The 18,790-nt window shown below is 48.3% G+C and overlaps 1 protein-coding gene across 1 annotated transcript in view; it reads right to left on the bottom strand.

The window, feature by feature from the left end:
- Positions 1-18,790, bottom strand: part of CCT7 (chaperonin containing TCP1 subunit 7) — a 149,517-nt gene that overhangs the window by 113,484 nt on the left and 17,243 nt on the right. The window contains exons 3-4 of the mRNA XM_069205603.1: positions 7,708-7,814; positions 47-172 (exon numbers count right to left, since the gene is read on the bottom strand). Coding sequence (XP_069061704.1) covers positions 47-172; positions 7,708-7,814 — 233 coding nt within the window. The remainder of the gene's footprint in view (positions 1-46; positions 173-7,707; positions 7,815-18,790) is intronic.

Genomic DNA, 18,790 nt, shown 5'->3' with positions numbered 1-18,790 from the left:
TCCAGAATTCACAAGAGTCCTTTCCACATCCTGGCGAGTAACGTACCAGCTGGGTTGCAGTGCGGAACGCACGGATGATGATCTGGGGATGTAGACCCTCTTCCACATAGGACTTCACCTGCTTCAGGAACTCTGCAGCCAGGAGCGTGACTGAAGTGGTCCCATCCCCAACCTAGAACAAATAAGAAATGAGAAGTAATGCAGGCGACATCGCACACAAGTCCCTTGTGCAGAAGCAACTGGATAAAGGGCAAATCAGTGACTGCCACCTAGGAAAAGGCTGGATCACACTATGGGATTTAAATATGTCTTATACAAAAAGAAACAACTATATTTCAGTGTAGGTTTCAGGATAAAGTACAAGGACAAAACGTTAGGCCATGCCAGTGCATATTCTTAAAACTGCAAGACCACCATGCCGTCAGAGCAATGTAGGTTCCATAACTGCCAAAGTAACAAATTAACCTTTAAAAAAAAAAAAAAAAAAAACCACACAAAAAAAAAAACTACTAATTTGGTCGAGCAATTAGGGCTCGAAAAATCATAAAAATGTTACTAGACCTGCAGGTCGAGTAGCTTAGATAATCTACTCGACCTAACTGTAATGTACTTGACCCGTAAACGGGTCTCAAATTGTGTGATCCTAGGCGAATAGTTTACAGTCTCGCCTTTTTCTTAATTCTCAGATATGATTGCACCTTCAAATATTAGAGCTCAGCATTTCTGCAGTACAAAAAAAACAAAACTATTTTGTTTGATTAAGTAGACTAAGGTTTGCTGCATGCATCACAAGAATCTAGCCCACTGACCCATGAGGTCTAGCCCACATAACCTAGGACTTCTTTTAGTTTACTAAGAGCACTGCCATCAGGGCAGGAGTGTGTCTCAGTTTGTTTAAACACTCAATTTATTGCTGTGATTATTACTAAACCATGATGTAGTGACATGGTCATCTACACAAGGTAACTTTCCAAGAAATGTCCACTAACTTGCAGCTTTGGTGATAAAACTATATAGTATATTAACAATCCATGAAAATTGGGTTTCAGAAAACATATCCTTTACCAACAGGTAAAGTATTCAGATTTATTTTCATCCTATTAAAATAGTTCTTCATCACATAGAAATATTTAAAAAAATATATATACATATGTTTGCACAGTTGACATTTAAATGTTGTGTGTTAGGAAAAACCTGACACCTTATTTCCCTTTATTATACATTCTGAACAGCAGGTCACAGTTCACCTTACAAAGTCCTATTCCTAAGAAAAACTGACTTTTGACCTCTGTGAACACAGGGCAAATGTGACATAAGAACAAGATTTAAAGGCATCTTTTATTGACACTCCACTTCTCAACTGAACAGAAAACCTGTTCAGTGTCAACTCACCAGAAGGGATGAGTGTAGGAAGTTGGCTCTGTATGTGCTATGTCAAAGTAAGGAATAGCATACACAGAGTCCAAGGGTTCCCCTTAGAGGTAAGATATTGGCCAAAAGAGATAATACTAATGCTCTATTTTGTGGTAGTGTGGTCGAGCAGTAGGCTTATCAAAGGAGTAGTGTTAAGCATTTTTTGTACACACACAGGCAATAAATGAGGAACACACACTCAGAGACAATTCCAGCCAATAGGTTTTGTTATAGAAAAATATCCTTTCTTAGTTTATTTTAAGAACCACAGGTTCAAATTCTACATGTAATATCTCATTTGAAAGGTATTGCAGGTAAGTACTTTAGGAACTTTGAATAATTACAGTAGCATATATACTTTTCACATAAAACACAAATAGCTGTTTTAAAAGTGGACAGTGCAATTTTCACAGTTCCTGGAGGAGGTAAAGTATTGTTAGTTTTTGCAGGTAAGTAACCCACTTACAGGGTTCAGTTTTGGGTTCAAGGTAGCCCACCGTTGGGGGTTCAGAGCAACCCCAAAGTTCCCACACCAGCAGCTCAGGGCCGGTCAGGTGCAGAGGTCAAAGAGGTGCCCAAAACGCATAGGCTTCAATGGAGAGAAAGGGGTGCTCCGGTTCCAGTCTGCCAGCAGGTAAGTACCCGAGTCTTCGGAGGGCAGACCAGGGGGGTTTTGTAGGGCACCGGGGGGGGGGGGGGGGGGGGGGGGGGGCACAAGTCCACACAAAAAGTACACCCTCAGCAGCGCGGGGGCGGCCGGGTGCAGTGTGCTAACAAGCGTCGGGTTTCCAATGGGAGTCAATGCGAGACCAAGGGGTCTCTTCAGCGGTGCAGGCAGGGGGGGGGGGGGGCTCCTGGGGTAGCCACCACCTGGGCAAGGGAGAGGGCCTCCTGGGGGTCACTCCTGCACTGAAGTTCTGTTCCTTCAGGTGCTGGGGGCTGCGGGTGCAGGGTCTTTTCCAGCCGTCAGGATTTTAGAGTCAGGCAGTCGCGGTCAGGGGGAGCCTCGGGATTCCCTCTGCAGGCGTCGCTGTGGGGGTTCAGGGGGGACAACTTTGGTTACTCACGGGCTCGGAGTCGCCGGAGGGTCCTCCCTGAGGTGTTGGTTCTCCACCAGTTGAGTCGGGGTCGCCGGGTGCAAGTCTCACGCTTCTTTCGGGGATTTGCAGGGGTCTTTAAATCTGCTCCTCTGTAACAAAGTTGCAGTCTTTTTGGAGCAGGGCCGCTGTCCTTGGGAGTTTCTTGTCTTTCTTGAAGCAGGGCAGTCCTTTGAGGATTCAGAGGTCACTGGTCCTGGGGAAAGCGTCGCTGGAGCAGGTTTCTTTAGAAGGCAGGAGACAGGCCGGTAGGTCTGGGGCCAAAGCAGTTGGTGTCTTCTTTTCTTCTTCTGCAGGGGTCTTTCAGCTCAGCAGTCCTCTTCTTCTTGTAGTTGCAGGAATCTAAATTCTTAGGTTCAGGGGAGCCCTTAAATACTAAATTTAAGGGCGTGTTTAGGTCTGGGGGGTTAGTAGCCAATGGCTACTAGCCCTGAGGGTGGGTACACCCTCTTTGTGCCTCCTCCCAAGGTGAGGGGGTCACATTCCTATCCCTATTGGGGGAATCCTCCTTCTACAAGATGGAGGATTTCTAAAAGTCAGAGTCACCTCAGCTCAGGACACCTTAGGGGCTGTCCTGACTGGCCAGTGACTCATCCTTGTTTTTCTCATTATCTCTCCTGGACTTGCCGCCAAAAGTGGGGGCTGGGTCCAGGAGGCGGGCATCTCCACTAGCTGGAGTGCCCTGGGGCATTGTAACACGAAGCTTGAGCCTTTGAAGCTCACTGCTAGGTGTTCCAGTTCCTGCAGGGGGAGGTGTGAAGCACCTCCACCCAGAGCAGGCTTTGTTTCTGTCCTCAGAGAGCACAAAGGCTCTCACCGCATGGGGTCAGAAACTCGTCTCTCAGCAGCAGGCTGGCAGAGACCAGTCAGTCCTGCACTGAACAGTTGGGTAAAATACAGGGGGTATCTCTAAGATGCCCTCTGTGTGCATTTTTCAATAAATCCAACACTGGCATCAGTGTGGGTTTATTATTCTGAGAAGTTTGATACTAAACTTCCCAGTATTCAGTGTAGCCATTATGGAGCTGTGGAGTTCGTTTTTGACAGACTGCCAGACCATATACTCTTATGGCTACCCTGCCCTTAAAAGGTATAAGGTTTTGCTTAGACACTGTAGGGGCATAGTGCTCATGCACCTATGCCCTCACCTGTGGTATAGTGCACCCTGCCTTAGGGCTGTAAGGCCTGTTAGAGGGGTGACTTACCTATGCCATAGGCAGTGTGAGGTTGGCATGGCACCCTGAGGGGAGTGCCATGTCGACTTAGTCATTTTATCCCCACCAGCACACACAAGCTGGCAAGCAGTGTGTCTGTGCTGAGTGAGGGGTCCCTAGGGTGGCATAAGACATGCTGCAGCCCTTAGAGACCTTCCCTGGCATCAGGGCCCTTGGTACCAGGGGTACCAGTTACAAGGGACTTACCTGGGTGCCAGGGTTGTGCCAAATGTGGAGACAATGGTACATTTTAGGTTGAAAGAACACTGGTGCTGGGGCCTGGTTAGCAGGGTCCCAGCACACTTCTCAGTCAAGTCAGCATCAGTATCAGGCAAAAAGTGGGGGGTAACTGCAACAGGGAGCCATTTCTTTACAATGAGTAAGTATTAAAAATAGCTCAACCTGATCAATTAAGGCCCGCCAATGCGAGTGGATTTTTCAAGCCCTGAATTTGGATCCGCAGCACAGCTAACTATATTCCTACTTCTACACACCCAGAGGTGAAACTGCCTCCTCCACGAGCTGGCACTCTCCTCCAGACAACAAAAATATGAGCTTCTGTTTCAGTTCCCAAATAGTTGCTGACAAACTCCCAAATATTCCTTTTTAACATTCAGACCCTGCAATGCCTAAATCTCCCCTGCAACCTACTTCTAAAGATCACGCTCCAATATCCACACTTACACCAACAAAGTTATTTGCAAACAAAAACTATTTTAACCAGTTTCTTCTCTATTTCTGAGCCCCAATTTAACAGCTATAGCCAAAATAAAGTGATTTACTGATGCAACCAAACACAAGTACACTAGAAATGTTGCTCTCCTACACCTCTTCTAAACAAATTAAACGCTGGTGTTTTACACATCACCTTGTCACCATTGGCCACTTCGCTGCTGTAGGAAGTTGGCTCTGTATGTGCTATTTCAAAGTAAGGAATAGCATGCACAGAGTCCAAGGGTTCCCCTTAGAGGTAAAATAGTGGTAAAAATGGATAATACTAATGCTCTATTTTGTGGAGGTGTGGTCGAGCAGTAGGCTTATCCAAGGAGTAGTGTTAAGCATTTGTTGTACATACACATAGACAATAAATGAGGTACACACACTCAGAGACAAATCCAGCCAATAGGTTTTGTATAGAAAAATATCTTTTCTTAGTTTATTTTAAGAACCACAGGTTCAAATTTAACATGTAATATCTTGTTTGAAAGGTATTGCAGGTAAGTACATTAGGAACGTTGAATCATTTCAATTGCATGTATACTTTTCAAGTTATTCACAAATAGCTATTTCAAAAGTGGACACTTAGTGCAATTTTCACAGTTCCTAGGGGGAGGTAAGTTTTTGTTAGTTTTACCAGGTAAGTAAGACACTTACAGGGTTCAGTTCTTGGTCCAAGGTAGCCCACCGTTGGGGGTTCCGAGCAACCCCAAAGTTACCACACCAGCAGCTCAGGGCCGGTCAGGTGCAGAGTTCAAAGTGGTGCCCAAAACGCATAGGCTATAATGGAGAGAAGGGGGTGCCCCGGTTCCGGTCTGCTTGCAGGTAAGTACCCGCGTCTTCGGAGGGCAGACCAGGGGGGGTTTTGTAGGGCACCGGGGGGGACACAAGCCCACACAGAAATTTCACCCTCAGCGGCGCGGGGGTGGCCGGGTGCAGTGTTAGAACAAGCGTCGGGTTCGCAATGTAAGTCAATGAGAGATCGAGGGATCTCTTCAGCGCTGCAGGCAGGCAAGGGGGGGCTTCCTCGGGGAAACCTCCACTTGGGCAAGGGAGAGGGACTCCTGGGGGTCACTTCTGCAGTGAAAGTCCGGTCCTTCAGGTCCTGGGGGCTGCGGGTGCAGGGTCTTTTCCAGGCGTCGGGACTTAGGTTTCAGAGAGTCGCGGTCAGGGGAAGCCTCGGGATTCCCTCTGCAGGCGGCGCTGTGGGGGCTCAGGGGGGACAGGTTTTGGTACTCACAGTCGTAGAGTAGTCCGGGGGTCCTCCCTGAGGTGTTGGTTCTCCACCAGCCGAGTCGGGGTCGCCGGGTGCAGTGTTGCAAGTCTCACGCTTCTTGCGGGGAGTTGCAGGGTTCTTTAAAGCTGCTTCTTGAAACAAAGTTGCAGTCTTTTTGGAGCAGGTCCGCTGTCCTCGGGAGTTTCTTGTCGTCGTCAAAGCAGGGCAGTCCTCAGAGGATTCAGAGGTCGCTGGTCCCTTTGGAAGGCGTCGCTGGAGCAGAGTTCTTTGGAAGGCAGGAGACAGGCCGGTGAGTTTCTGGAGCCAAGGCAGTTGTTGTCTTCTGGTCTTCCTCTGCAGGGGTTTTCAGCTGGGCAGTCCTTGTTGTTGCAGGAATCTAATTTTCTAGGGTTCAGGGTAGCCCTTAAATACTAAATTTAAGGGCGTGTTTAGGTCTGGGGGGTTAGTAGCCAATGGCTACTAGCCCTGAGGGTGGGTACACCCTCTTTGTGCCTCCTCCCAAGGGGAGGGGGTCACAATCCTAACCCTATTGGGGGAATCCTCCATCTGCAAGATGGAGGGTTTCTAGAAGTTAGAGTCACCTCAGCTCAGGACACCTTAGGGGCTGTCCTGACTGGCCAGTGACTCCTCCTTGTTATTCTCATTATTTTCTCCGGCCTTGCCGCCAAAAGTGGGGGCCGGGGCCGGAGGGGGCGGGCAACTCCACTAGCTGGAGTGTCCTGCGGTGCTGTGACAAAGGGGTGAGCCTTTGAGGCTCACCGCCAGGTGTTACAGCTCCTGCCTGGGGAGGTGTTAGCATCTCCACCCAGTGCAGGCTTTGTTACTGGCCTCAGAGTGACAAAGGCACTCTCCCCATGGGGCCAGCAACATGTCTCTAGTGTGGCAGGCTGCTGGAACTAGTCAGCCTACACAGACAGTCGGTTAAGTTTCAGGGGGCACCTCTAAGGTGCCCTCAGGGGTGTATTTTACAATAAAATGTACACTGGCATCAGTGTGCATTTATTGTGCTGAGAAGTTTGATACCAAACTTCCCAGTTTTCAGTGTAGCCATTATGGTGCTGTGGAGTTCGTGTAAAACAGACTCCCAGACCATATACTCTTATGGCAACCCTGCACTTACAATGTCTAAGGTTTGGCTTAGACACTGTAGGGGTACAGTGCTCATGCACTGGTACCCTCACCTATGGTATAGTGCACCCTGCCTTAGGGCTGTAAGGCCTGCTAGAGGGGTGTCTTACCTATACTGCATAGGCAGTGAGAGGCTGGCATGGCACCCTGAGGGGAGTGCCATGTCGACTTACTCGTTTTTGTCCTCACTAGCACACACAAGCTGGCAAGCAGTGTGTCTGTGCTGAGTGAGAGGTCTCCAGGGTGGCATAAGACATGCTGCGGCCCTTAGAGACCTTCCTTGGCATCAGGGCCCTTGGTACTAGAAGTACCAGTTACAAGGGACTTATCTGGATGCCAAGGTCTGCCAATTGTGGATACAAAAGTACAGGTTAGGGAAAGAACACTGGTGCTGGGGCCTGGTTAGCAGGCCTCAGCACACTTTCAATTGTAAACATAACATCAGCAAAGGCAAAAAGTCAGGGGGCAACCATGCCAAGGAGGCATTTCCTTACAGCTGCCTATTAGTTGGGAGTTGGAATGTCACACTACTGGCAATAACACCGAGCCATGCCTTTAACTACATACCCTCAGCTCATTTTAAATTTCTCACCTTCCTGATCGTTAAGCGGTCTTTAATACTGCCAACCATGACTTACTACTAAACCCTCTCATTACAACTTACTCCTGACAAAAAGCTAAAAGATCTTCAGTATAAACTTGGTTCACTGCACTAGGACAATTTCCTTCCCAGTTGCTTCTATTCACCTGTCTGCAACACCACTGTTACTTAAGACAGAAAAAATAAGTTGAATAGTCCAACAGCCCGTGAATTAAGCATCCAGGCACAGGGCCTTCAATACACACTTCAGCCCAGAAGCCCTAAACAACAAACAGTTAGCAAATTAGATCACATGCTTACCTCAGCATCCTGGGACTTTGCAATGTCAACAAGAGTTTTTGCAGCAGGGTGTACAACATCCAGAAGTTTCAGAATAGTTGCGCCATCGTTAGAAATTGTTGCTTTTCCTAAAATGGACACAGAGAAATACAGTCTTATCTTTATAATAGAGCAAGTGGTGGCCACATTTGCAACACAGTCAGAAGCAACTTTATCTGGTCCAGCTAGACCATAAAAGTACAAGACAATAGATCCATACAGATAAATACAAACCAAAATAAAATCATACAGAAAGCGAGGTCCAATTAAAAGACAATAAGAGCCACTGAAAACAGATCGTCATGAGATATACAGGGTCCAAGCAGACATACACATTAAAACAAAGTACATAAATAACTACATAATCAACGCTACCCTCTGCTTTATCACACACGGAATAAAAGTGGCAGTTAAACACATTTTTACAAAAGGAAGAGACTGTAAATATTTAGAAGGTGCTTTGCAGAAACAAATGTTCAATTCTTTTAAAGCAAGTAGCAAGCAGCGTTCTCAGCAATTAGTAAAATTTCCAAAAAATCAAGTGACTTGTGCTGGATGATAGTCACAGTGGAAATGGGTGAACTACTGTAATAGGCGCCCCGGCAGGTAAGAGCAGCCAGAAAGTGCACAGTGCATAGTCTAAATCTGACTAACAAAAATCTATTCGGTGCACACCCATGTAAGGTAAGGGGCAGTGCCAGTGTATCCACAAATCCGCATGTACCCTTTGACAGTAGGCATATCTACCACCCTCCGAATTCTCTCATCCATTCGACTTGCTGAAAAACGTATTTTTTTTTAACAGGAGTGTTGTACGCAGCTGCCCCGGAGAAGTGGGCAGGACTTCAAGCCCCAAACTTAGGCAAGTGTCACGGATATCTTATACCGGGACTGGACAGACCTCGGTCCAATTTCAGGCAAGCAGCAAGCACAGCTCTGTTACAAGCGGTCTCGCTCCTAGACCAAATTCTCATCCGCAGGAGAAGTGGACGCAGCCTTATAAAATAATTTATATACCAAATTCCAGCCTCAGTGAGGCAAATAAATGAGCTGGTTTACTGGTGACAGATTGTAGTCTTTTAATAAAGCCACTCTCTTACAGTGAAGTCATAAATTTATTTCTCAAAGGTAATTTTCAAAATGTTTTCTCTATAGCAAATCCCTTAAGTAAAATATAAAAAAATGGCATAAGCAGTGCAGCCACAAATGGTGTAAGGAAACTGACAACTGATATTCATTCTTCCGTTGTATTATTTTCATATTAGACAGGGCTGGTAAATAGATCCAAGTCACATGACACCTCGACCCAGTCCTGGCTTTTTAGCCAAAAGCACTGGGCATGCTAGAATTATTTTTTTTTTTTTACTTAACATTGCTGTTATGTTTAGTTATCCATGATAAAGGTTCACTCAAATACATGCCAGCAACCACCTGACAAGCCTGTCACCCTAAGTGTGTCCAGAGTGTTATCATATATATCAGAAATAAGGAAGTGAGACATGGAGACCTTCGAAGGGGTGGAGGCCCACCTCTGACACAAAGTACCAGCGAGGAACGAGGAAAGGACTAACGAGGAAAGGACTAACAAATGATGTCAGCATTCAATAAAGAGTGCCTTTTACTAAATTACATGCATTTATCAGCATGATGTTTTCTGTTTTCCCAAGTGGCATACTGTAAGGAAATGCCTCCTTGGCATGGTTGCCCCCTGACTTTTTGCCTTTGCTGATGCTATGTTTACAATTGAAAGTGTGCTGAGGCCTGCTAACCAAGCCCCAGCACCAGTGTTCTTTCCCTAACCTGTACTTTTGTATCCACAATTGGCAGACCCTGGCATCCAGATAAGTCCCTTGTAACTGGTACTTCTAGTACCAAGGGCCCTGATGCCAAGGAAGGTCTCTAAGGGCTACAGCATGTCTTATGCCACCCTGGAGACCTTTCACTCAGCACAGACACACTGCTTGCCAGCTTGTGTGTGCTAGTGAGGACAAAACGAGTAAGTCGACATGGCACTCCCCTCAGGGTGCCATGCCAGCCTCTCACTGCCTATGCAGTATAGGTAAGACACCCCTCTAGCAGGCCTTACAGCCCTAAGGCAGGGTGCACTATACCATAGGTGAGGGTACCAGTGCATGAGCATGGTACCCCTACAGTGTCTAAACAAAACCTTAGACATTGTAAGTACAGGGTAGCCATAAGAGTATATGGTCTGGGAGTCTGTCAAACACGAACTCCACAGCACCATAATGGCTACACTGAAAACTGGGAAGTTTGGTATCAAACTTCTCAGCACAATAAATGCACACTGATGCCAGTGTACATTTTATTGTAAAATACACCACAGAGGGCACCTTAGAGGTGCCCCCTGAAACTTAACCGACTATCTGTGTAGGCTGACTAGTTTTAGCAGCCTGCCACAAACCGAGACATGTTGCTGGCCCCATGGGGAGAGTGCCTTTGTCACTCTGAGGCCAGTAACAAAGCCTGCACTGGGTGGAGATGCTAACACCTCTCCCAGGCAGGAATTGTCACACCTGGCGGTGAGCCTCAAAGGCTCACCTCCTTTGTGCCAACCCAGCAGGACACTCCAGCTAGTGGAGTTGCCCGCCCCCTCCGGCCAGGCCCCACTTTTGGCGGCAAGGCCGGAGAAAATAATGAGAATAACAAGGAGGAGTCACTGGCCAGTCAGGACAGCCCCTAAGGTGTCCTGAGCTGAGGTGACTCTACCTTTTAGAAATCCTCCATCTTGCAGATGGAGGATTCCCCCAATAGGGTTAGGATTGTGACCCCCTCCCCTTGGGAGGAGGCACAAAGAGGGTGTACCCACCCTCAGGGCTAGTAGCCATTGGCTACTAACCCCCCAGACCTAAACACGCCCTTAAATTTAGTATTTAAGGGCTACCCTGAACCCTAGAAAATTAGATTCCTGCAACTACAAGAAGAAGGACTGCCCAGCTGAAAACCCCTGCAGCGGAAGACCAGAAGACGACAACTGCCTTGGCTCCAGAAACTCACCAGCCTGTCTCCTGCCTTCCAAAGATCCTGCTCCAGCGACGCCTTCCGAAGGGACCAGCGACCTCAACATCCTCTGAGGACTGCCCCTGCTTCGAAAAGACAAGAAACTCCCGAGGACAGCGGACCTGCTCCAAGAAAGGCTGCAACTTTGTTTCCAGCAGCTTTAAAGAACCCTGCAAGCTCCCCGCAAGAAGCGTGAGACTTGCAACACTGCACCCGGCGACCCCGACTCGGCTGGTGGAGACCCGACACCTCAGGAGGGACCCCAGGACTACTCTGATACTGTGAGTACCAAAACCTGTCCCCCCTGAGCCCCCACAGCGCCGCCTGCAGAGGGAATCCCGAGGCTTCCCCTGACCGCGACTCTTTGAACCTAAAGTCCCGACGCCTGGGAGAGACCCTGCACCCGCAGCCCCCAGGACCTGAAGGACCGGACTTTCACTGGAGAAGTGACCCCCAGGAGTCCCTCTCCCTTGCCCAAGTGGAGGTTTCCCCGAGGAATCCCCCCCTTGCCTGCCTGCAGCGCTGAAGAGATCCCGAGATCTCTCATAGACTAACATTGCGAACCCGACGCCTGTTCCTACACTGCACCCGGCCGCCCCCGCGCTGCTGAGGGTGAAATTTCTGTGTGGACTTGTGTCCCCCCCGGTGCCCTACAAAACCCCCCTGGTCTGCCCTCCGAAGACGCGGGTACTTACCTGCAAGCAGACCGGAACCGGGGCACCCCCTTCTCTCCATTCTAGCCTATGTGTTTTGGGCACCACTTTGAACTCTGCACCTGACCGGCCCTGAGCTGCTGGTGTGGTGACTTTGGGGTTGCTCTGAACCCCCAACGGTGGGCTACCTTGGACCAAGAACTGAACCCTGTAAGTGTCTTACTTACCTGGTAAAACTAACAAAAACTTACCTCCCCTAGGAACTGTGAAAATTGCACTAAGTGTCCACTTTTAAAACAGCTATTTGTCAATAACTTGAAAAGTATACATGCAATTTTGATGATTTGAAGTTCCTAAAGTACTTACCTGCAATACCTTTCGAATGAGATATTACATGTAGAATTTGAACCTGTGGTTCTTAAAATAAACTAAGAAAAGATATTTTTCTACATAAAAACCTATTGGCTGGATTTGTCTCTGAGTGTGTGTACCTCATTTATTGTCTATGTGTATGTACAACAAATGCTTAACACTACTCCTTGGATAAGCCTACTGCTCGACCACACTACCACAAAATAGAGCATTAGTATTATCTATTTTTACCACTATTTTACCTCTAAGGGGAACCCTTGGACTCTGTGCATGCTATTCCTTACTTTGAAATAGCACATACAGAGCCAACGTCCTACACATACTAAGTGCTCTTCTTAGCCAGAGTTTACTCCCTAACGCTGATATCAATTCCCACCCCAAGAGACGCCCAAGAGACGCCTGTAACCCAGGCTGATGAAATCGTCTTTGATAATACATTATTTTTGGAGCAGAGGCAAAAAAGCATAAACAAAAATTAAAATACAAACTGGTAAGGAGGTAAAAGCATCTATAACATCTTCAACCTGAATTTATTGTTGGGTGGACAAGTGTGCAGGTAAGGAGTGCAGATCCCTGGATGGTCAGAAGTAGGGGGTGGGAATAGGAGCCTCTAAATGTATTTTTAACCTAATCCCAGTAAGATACACGGACTCAATCACAGAATGAGTGTACAGTGTATCTGGACATTGCACCTTACTGGACTCTGCATCACACCCCCATTAACGTAGGGGTGACACCGCCGCTTTGTACACCACTGTCATCACATCACTTCAGCATGTAAATGCTGAGAAAGCATTCCTCTGAAATCTTTTTTTTTAACCCTCACAAGATTTTCAGATTCCTGCTCATGGTGAGACTCAAATAATGGGACAGATGAATGTTTAATGAACAATGGCATAATATTCTGAAGCACTGCTTTCCAAGACCAGATTAGGGTGGTAGTGTGCGATGAGCTTTCAGAGCACGAGAAATCTGGCTTCTCCATTTTTACATCTTCGTTGTACTCAGCTTAGATCTTTTTCTGAAGGGTTGACTCTTAATGATAGATGAGGAGATCGTGGAGTACAATAAATTAGCCTTCTCCAATTATTATTCGTAATAAAACGGAAGATGGTAGAACAATGACCAAAATCGGTTTCATTTAAGGGAACGTCTAACTTTTTGGTGGATATCAACATAAATATCAAAACCAAGAAGTCTTAAGAGTGAAACTCCAGATGCAAATATCTAATAAAAACTAGGAAGAGAGTTTCAGAAGCCTGAACAGATCAAGCGACGGACATGCCCAGTACATACCAAGTGTAGGAAGTTGGCTCTGTATGTGCTATTTCAAAGTAAGGAATAGCATGCACAGAGTCCAAGGGTTCCCCTTAGAGGTAAAATAGTTGTAGGAAGTTGGCTCTGTATGTGCTATTTCAAAGTAAGGAATAGCATGCACAGAGTCCAAGGGTTCCCCTTAGAGGTAAAATAGTGGTAAAAATAGATAATACTAATGCTCTATTTTGTGGTAGTGTGGTCGAGCAGTAGGCTTATCCAAGGAGTAGTGTTAAGCATTTGTTGTACATACACATAGACAATAAATGAGGTACACACACTCAGAGACAAATCCAGCCAATAGGTTTTGTATAGAAAAATATCTTTTCTTAGTTTATTTTAAGAACCACAGGTTCAAATTCTACATGTAATATCTCATTCGAAAGGTATTGCAGGTAAGTACTTTAGGAACTTCAAATCATCAAAATTGCATGTATACTTTTCAAGTTATTCACAAATAGCTGTTTTAAAAGTGTACACTTAGTGCAATTTTCACAGTTCCTAGGGGAGGTAAGTATTTGTTAGATTAACCAGGTAAGTAAGACACTTACAGGGCTTAGTTCTTGGTCCAAGGTAGCCCACCGTTGGGGGTTCAGAGCAACCCCAAAGTCACCACACCAGCAGCTCAGGGCCGGTCAGGTGCAGAGTTCAAAGTGGTGCCCAAAACGCATAGGCTAGAATGGAGAGAAGGGGGTGCCCCGGTTCCGGTCTGCTTGCAGGTAAGTACCCGCGTCTTCGGAGGGCAGACCAGGGGGGTTTTGTAGGGCACCGGGGGGGACACAAGCCCACACAGAAATTTCACCCTCAGCAGCGCGGGGGCGGCCGGGTGCAGTGTAGAAACAAGCGTCGGGTTTGTAATGGAAGTCAATGGGAGATCTAGGGATCTCTTCAGCGCTGCAGGCAGGCAAGGGGGGGGTTCCTCGGGGAAACCTCCACTTGGTCAAGGGAGAGGGACTCCTGGGGGTCACTCCTCCAGTGAAAGTCCGGTCCTTCAGGTCCTGGGGGCTGCGGGTGCAGGGTCTCTCCCAGGTGTCGGGACTTAGGATTCAAAGAGTCGCGGTCAGGGGAAGCCTCGGGATTCCCTCTGCAGGCGGCGCTGTGGGGGCTCAGGGGGGACAGGTTTTTGTACTCACAGTCTTAGAGTAGTCCTGGGGTCCCTCCTGAGGTGTTGGATCGCCACCAGCCGAGTCGGGGTCGCCGGGTGCAGTGTTGCAAGTCTCACGCTTCTTGCGGGGAGCTTGCAGGGTTCTTTAAAGCTGCTGGAAACAAAGTTGCAGCTTTTCTTGGAGCAGGTCCGCTGTCCTCGGGAGTTTCTTGTCTTTTCGAAGCAGGGGCAGTCCTCAGAGGATGTCGAGGTCGCTGGTCCCTTTGGAAGGCGTCGCTGGAGCAGGATCTTTGGAAGGCAGGAGACAGGCCGGTGAGTTTCTGGAGCCAAGGCAGTTGTCGTCTTCTGGTCTTCCTCTGCAGGGGTTTTCAGCTAGGCAGTCCTTCTTGTAGTTGCAGGAATCTAATTTTCTAGGGTTCAGGGTAGCCCTTAAATACTAAATTTAAGGGCGTGTTTAGGTCTGGGGGGTTAGTAGCCAATGGCTACTAGCCCTGAGGGTGGGTACACCCTCTTTGTGCCTCCTCCCAAGGGGAGGGGGTCACAATCTTAACCCTATTGGGGGAATCCTCCATCTGCAAGATGGAGGATTTCTAAAAGTCAGAGTCACCTCAGCTCAGGACACCTTAGGGGCTGTCCTGACTGGCCAGTGACTCCTCCTTGTTGCTTTCCTTGTTCCCTCCAGCCTTGCCGCCAAAAGTGGGGGCCGTGGCCGGAGGGGGCGGGCAACTCCAGTAAGCTGGAGTGCCCTGCTGGGCTGTGACAAAGGGGTGAGCCTTTGAGGCTCACCGCCAGGTGTCACAGCTCCTGCCTGGGGGAGGTGTTAGCATCTCCACCCAGTGCAGGCTTTGTTACTGGCCTCAGAGTGACAAAGGCACTCTCCCCATGGGGCCAGCAACATGTCTCTGGTGTGGCAGGCTGCTGGAACTAGTCAGCCTACACAGACAGTCGGTTAAGTTTCAGGGGGCACCTCTAAGGTGCCCTCTGTGGTGTATTTTACAATAAAATGTACACTGGCATCAGTGTGCATTTATTGTGCTGAGAAGTTTGATACCAAACTTCCCAGTTTTCAGTGTAGCCATTATGGTGCTGTGGAGTTCGTGTTTGACAAACTCCCAGACCATATACTCTTATGGCTACCCTGCACTTACAATGTCTAAGGTTTTGTTTAGACACTGTAGGGGTACCATGCTCATGCACTGGTACCCTCACCTATGGTATAGTGCACCCTGCCTTAGGGCTGGAAGGCCTGCTAGAGGGGTGTCTTACCTATACTGCATAGGCAGTGAGAGGCTGGCATGGCACCCTGAGGGGAGTGCCATGTCGACTTACTCGTTTTGTCCTCACTAGCACACACAAGCTGGCAAGCAGTGTGTCTGTGCTGAGTGAGAGGTCTCCAGGGTGGCATAAGACATGCTGCAGCCCTTAGAGACCTTCCTTGGCATCAGGGCCCTTGGTACTAGAAGTACCAGTTACAAGGGACTTATCTGGATGCCAGGGTCTGCCAATTGTGGATACAAAAGTACAGGTTAGGGAAAGAACACTGGTGCTGGGGCCTGGTTAGCAGGCCTCAGCACACTTTCAATTGTAAACATAGCATCAGCAAAGGCAAAAAGTCAGGGGGCAACCATGCCAAGGAGGCATTTCCTTACAATAGTGGTAAAAAGAGATAATACTAATGCTCTATTTTGTGGTAGTGTGGTCGAGCAGTAGGCTTATCCAAGGAGTAGTGTTAAGCATTTGTTGTACATACACATAGACAATAAATGAGGTACACACACTCAGAGACAAATCCAGCCAATAGGTTTTGTTATAGAAAAATATATTTTCTTAGTTTATTTTAAGAACCACAGGTTCAAATTTAACATGTAATATCTTGTTTGAAAGGTATTGCAGGTAAGTACATTAGGAACTTTGAATCATTTCAATTGCATGTATACTTTTCAAGTTATTGACAAATAGCTACTTTAAAAGTGGACACTTAGTGCAATTTTCACAGTTCCTGGGGGAGGTAAGTTTTTGTTAGTTTTACCAGGTAAGTAAGACACTTACAGGGTTCAGTTCTTGGTCCAAGGTAGCCCACCGTTGGGGGTTCAGAGCAACCCCAAAGTCACCACACCAGCAGCTCAGGGCCGGTCAGGTGCAGAGTTCAAAGTGGTGCCCAAAACGCATAGGCTAGAATGGAGAGAAGGGGGTGCCCCGGTTCCGGTCTGCTTGCAGGTAAGTACCCGCGTCTTCGGAGGGCAGACCAGGGGGGTTTTGTAGGGCACCTGGGGGGACACAAGCCCACACAGAAATTTCACCCTCAGCGGCGCGGGGGCGGCCGGGTGCAGTGTAGAAACAAGCGTCGGGTTCGCAATGTTAGTCAATGAGAGATCACGGGATCTCTTCAGCGCTGCAGGCAGGCAAGGGGGGGGTTCCTCGGGGAAACCTCCACCTGGGCAAGGGAGAGGGACTCCTGGGGGTCACTTCTCCAGTGAAAGTTCAGTCCTTCAGGTCCTGGGGGCTGCGGGTGCAGGGTCTTTTCCAGGCGTCGGGACTTAGGTTTCAGAGAGTCGCGGTCAGGGGAAGCCTCGGGATTCCCTCTGCAGGCGGCGCTGTGGGGGCTCAGGGGGGACAGGTTTTTGTACTCACAGTATCAGAGTAGTCCTGGGGTCCCTCCTGAGGTGTTGGATCTCCACCAGCCGAGTCGGGGTCGCCGGGTGCAGTGTTGCAAGTCTCACGCTTCTTGCGGGGAGCGTGCAGGGTTCTTTCAAGGCTGCTGGAAACAAAGTTGCAGCCTTTCTTGGAGCAGGTCCGCTGTCCTCTGGAGTTTCTTGTCTTTTCGAAGCAGGGGCAGTCCTCAGAGGATATCGAGGTCGCTGGTCCCTTTGGAAGGCGTCGCTGGAGCAGGATCTTCGGAAGGCAGGAGACAGGCCGGTGAGTTTCTGGAGCCAAGGCAGTTGTCGTCTTCTGGTCTTCCTCTGCAGGGGTTTTTCAGCTAGGCAGTCCTCCTTCTTGTAGTTGCAGGAATCTGATTTTCTAGGGTTCAGGGTAGCCCTTAAATACTAAATTTAAGGGCGTGTTTAGGTCTGGGGGGTTAGTAGCCAATGGCTACTAGCCCTGAGGGTGGGTACACCCTCTTTGTGCCTCCTCCCAAGGGGAGGGGGTCACAATCCTAACCCTATTGGGGGAATCCTCCATCTGCAAGATGGAGGATTTCTAAAAGTCAGAGTCACCTCAGCTCAGGACACCTTAGGGGCTGTCCTGACTGGCCAGTGACTCCTCCTTGTTGCTTTCTTTGTTCCCTCCAGCCTTGCCGCCAAAAGTGGGGGCCGGGCCGGAGGGGGCGGGCAACTCCACTAGCTGGAGTGTCCTGCGGTGCTGTGACAAAGGGGTGAGCCTTTGAGGCTCACCGCCAGGTGTTACAGCTCCTGCCTGGGGGAGGTGTTAGCATCTCCACCCAGTGCAGGCTTTGTTACTGGCCTCAGAGTGACAAAGGCACTCTCCCCATGGGGCCAGCAACATGTCTCTAGTGTGGCAGGCTGCTGGAACTAGTCAGCCTACACAGATAGTCGGTTAAATTTCAGGGGGCACCTCTAAGGTGCCCTCTGGGGTGTATTTTGCAATAAAATGTACACTGGCATCAGTGTGCATTTATTGTGCTGAGAAGTTTACACCGAAAACTGGGAAGTTTGGTATCAGCCATTATGGTGCTGTGGAGTTCGTGTTTGACAGACTCCCAGACCATATACTCTTATGGCTACCCTGCACTTACAATGTCTAAGGTTTTGTTTAGACACTGTAGGGGTACCATGCTCATGCACTGGTACCCTCACCTATGGTATAGTGCACCCTGCCTTAGGGCTGTAAGGCCTGCTAGAGGGGTGTCTTACCTATACTGCATAGGCAGTGAGAGGCTGGCATGGCACCCTGAGGGGAGTGCCATGTCGACTTACTCGTTTTGTCCTCACTAGCACACACAAGCTGGCAAGCAGTGTGTCTGTGCTGAGTGAGAGGTCTCCAGGGTGGCATAAGACATGCTGCAGCCCTTAGAGACCTTCCTTGGCATCAGTGCCCTTGGTACCAGAAGTACCAGTTACAAGGGGCTTATCTGGATGCCAGGGTCTGCCAATTGTGGATACAAAAGTACAGGTTAGGGAAAGAACACTGGTGCTGGGGCCTGGTTAGCAGGCCTCAGCACACTTTCAATTGTAAACATAGCATCAGCAAAGGCAAAAAGTCAGGGGGCAACCATGCCAAAGAGGCATTTCCTTACACCAAGTTATCCTTGGCAATAAGGTTAAGTTAAACTCTACTAGAAGTGTCTATTAATGCAATACGGTCTCATAAGAAAGCCAACTTTGTCAAATGCTTTAGTTTCAGGAGGTGAGGAAGGGGCAAACCACACAACCAGCATTTATTAGCTATAATGTGCCATTAAAACATCAAGCGGGACAAAGTAAATGGGGGGGGGTGTAAGAAACGACCAGCTGAGATGCTGCTTTTAGAGGCTGGATTTGACTGGGTCTTTTCTAAAACACACAATCATCTGCATTTCATGAAGCCGAGAGTTTACTGCTAAATGTAAAGAAGTACAACAGGTGCTTTCAATAGCTTAGAAAAA

The sequence above is a fragment of the Pleurodeles waltl genome, chromosome 1_2 (assembly GCF_031143425.1).
Source record: "Pleurodeles waltl isolate 20211129_DDA chromosome 1_2, aPleWal1.hap1.20221129, whole genome shotgun sequence".
Taxonomy (NCBI): domain Eukaryota; kingdom Metazoa; phylum Chordata; class Amphibia; order Caudata; family Salamandridae; genus Pleurodeles; species Pleurodeles waltl.
Note: the sequence above shows the minus strand (reverse complement) of the source record. Positions and strands in the feature narration are given on the sequence as shown.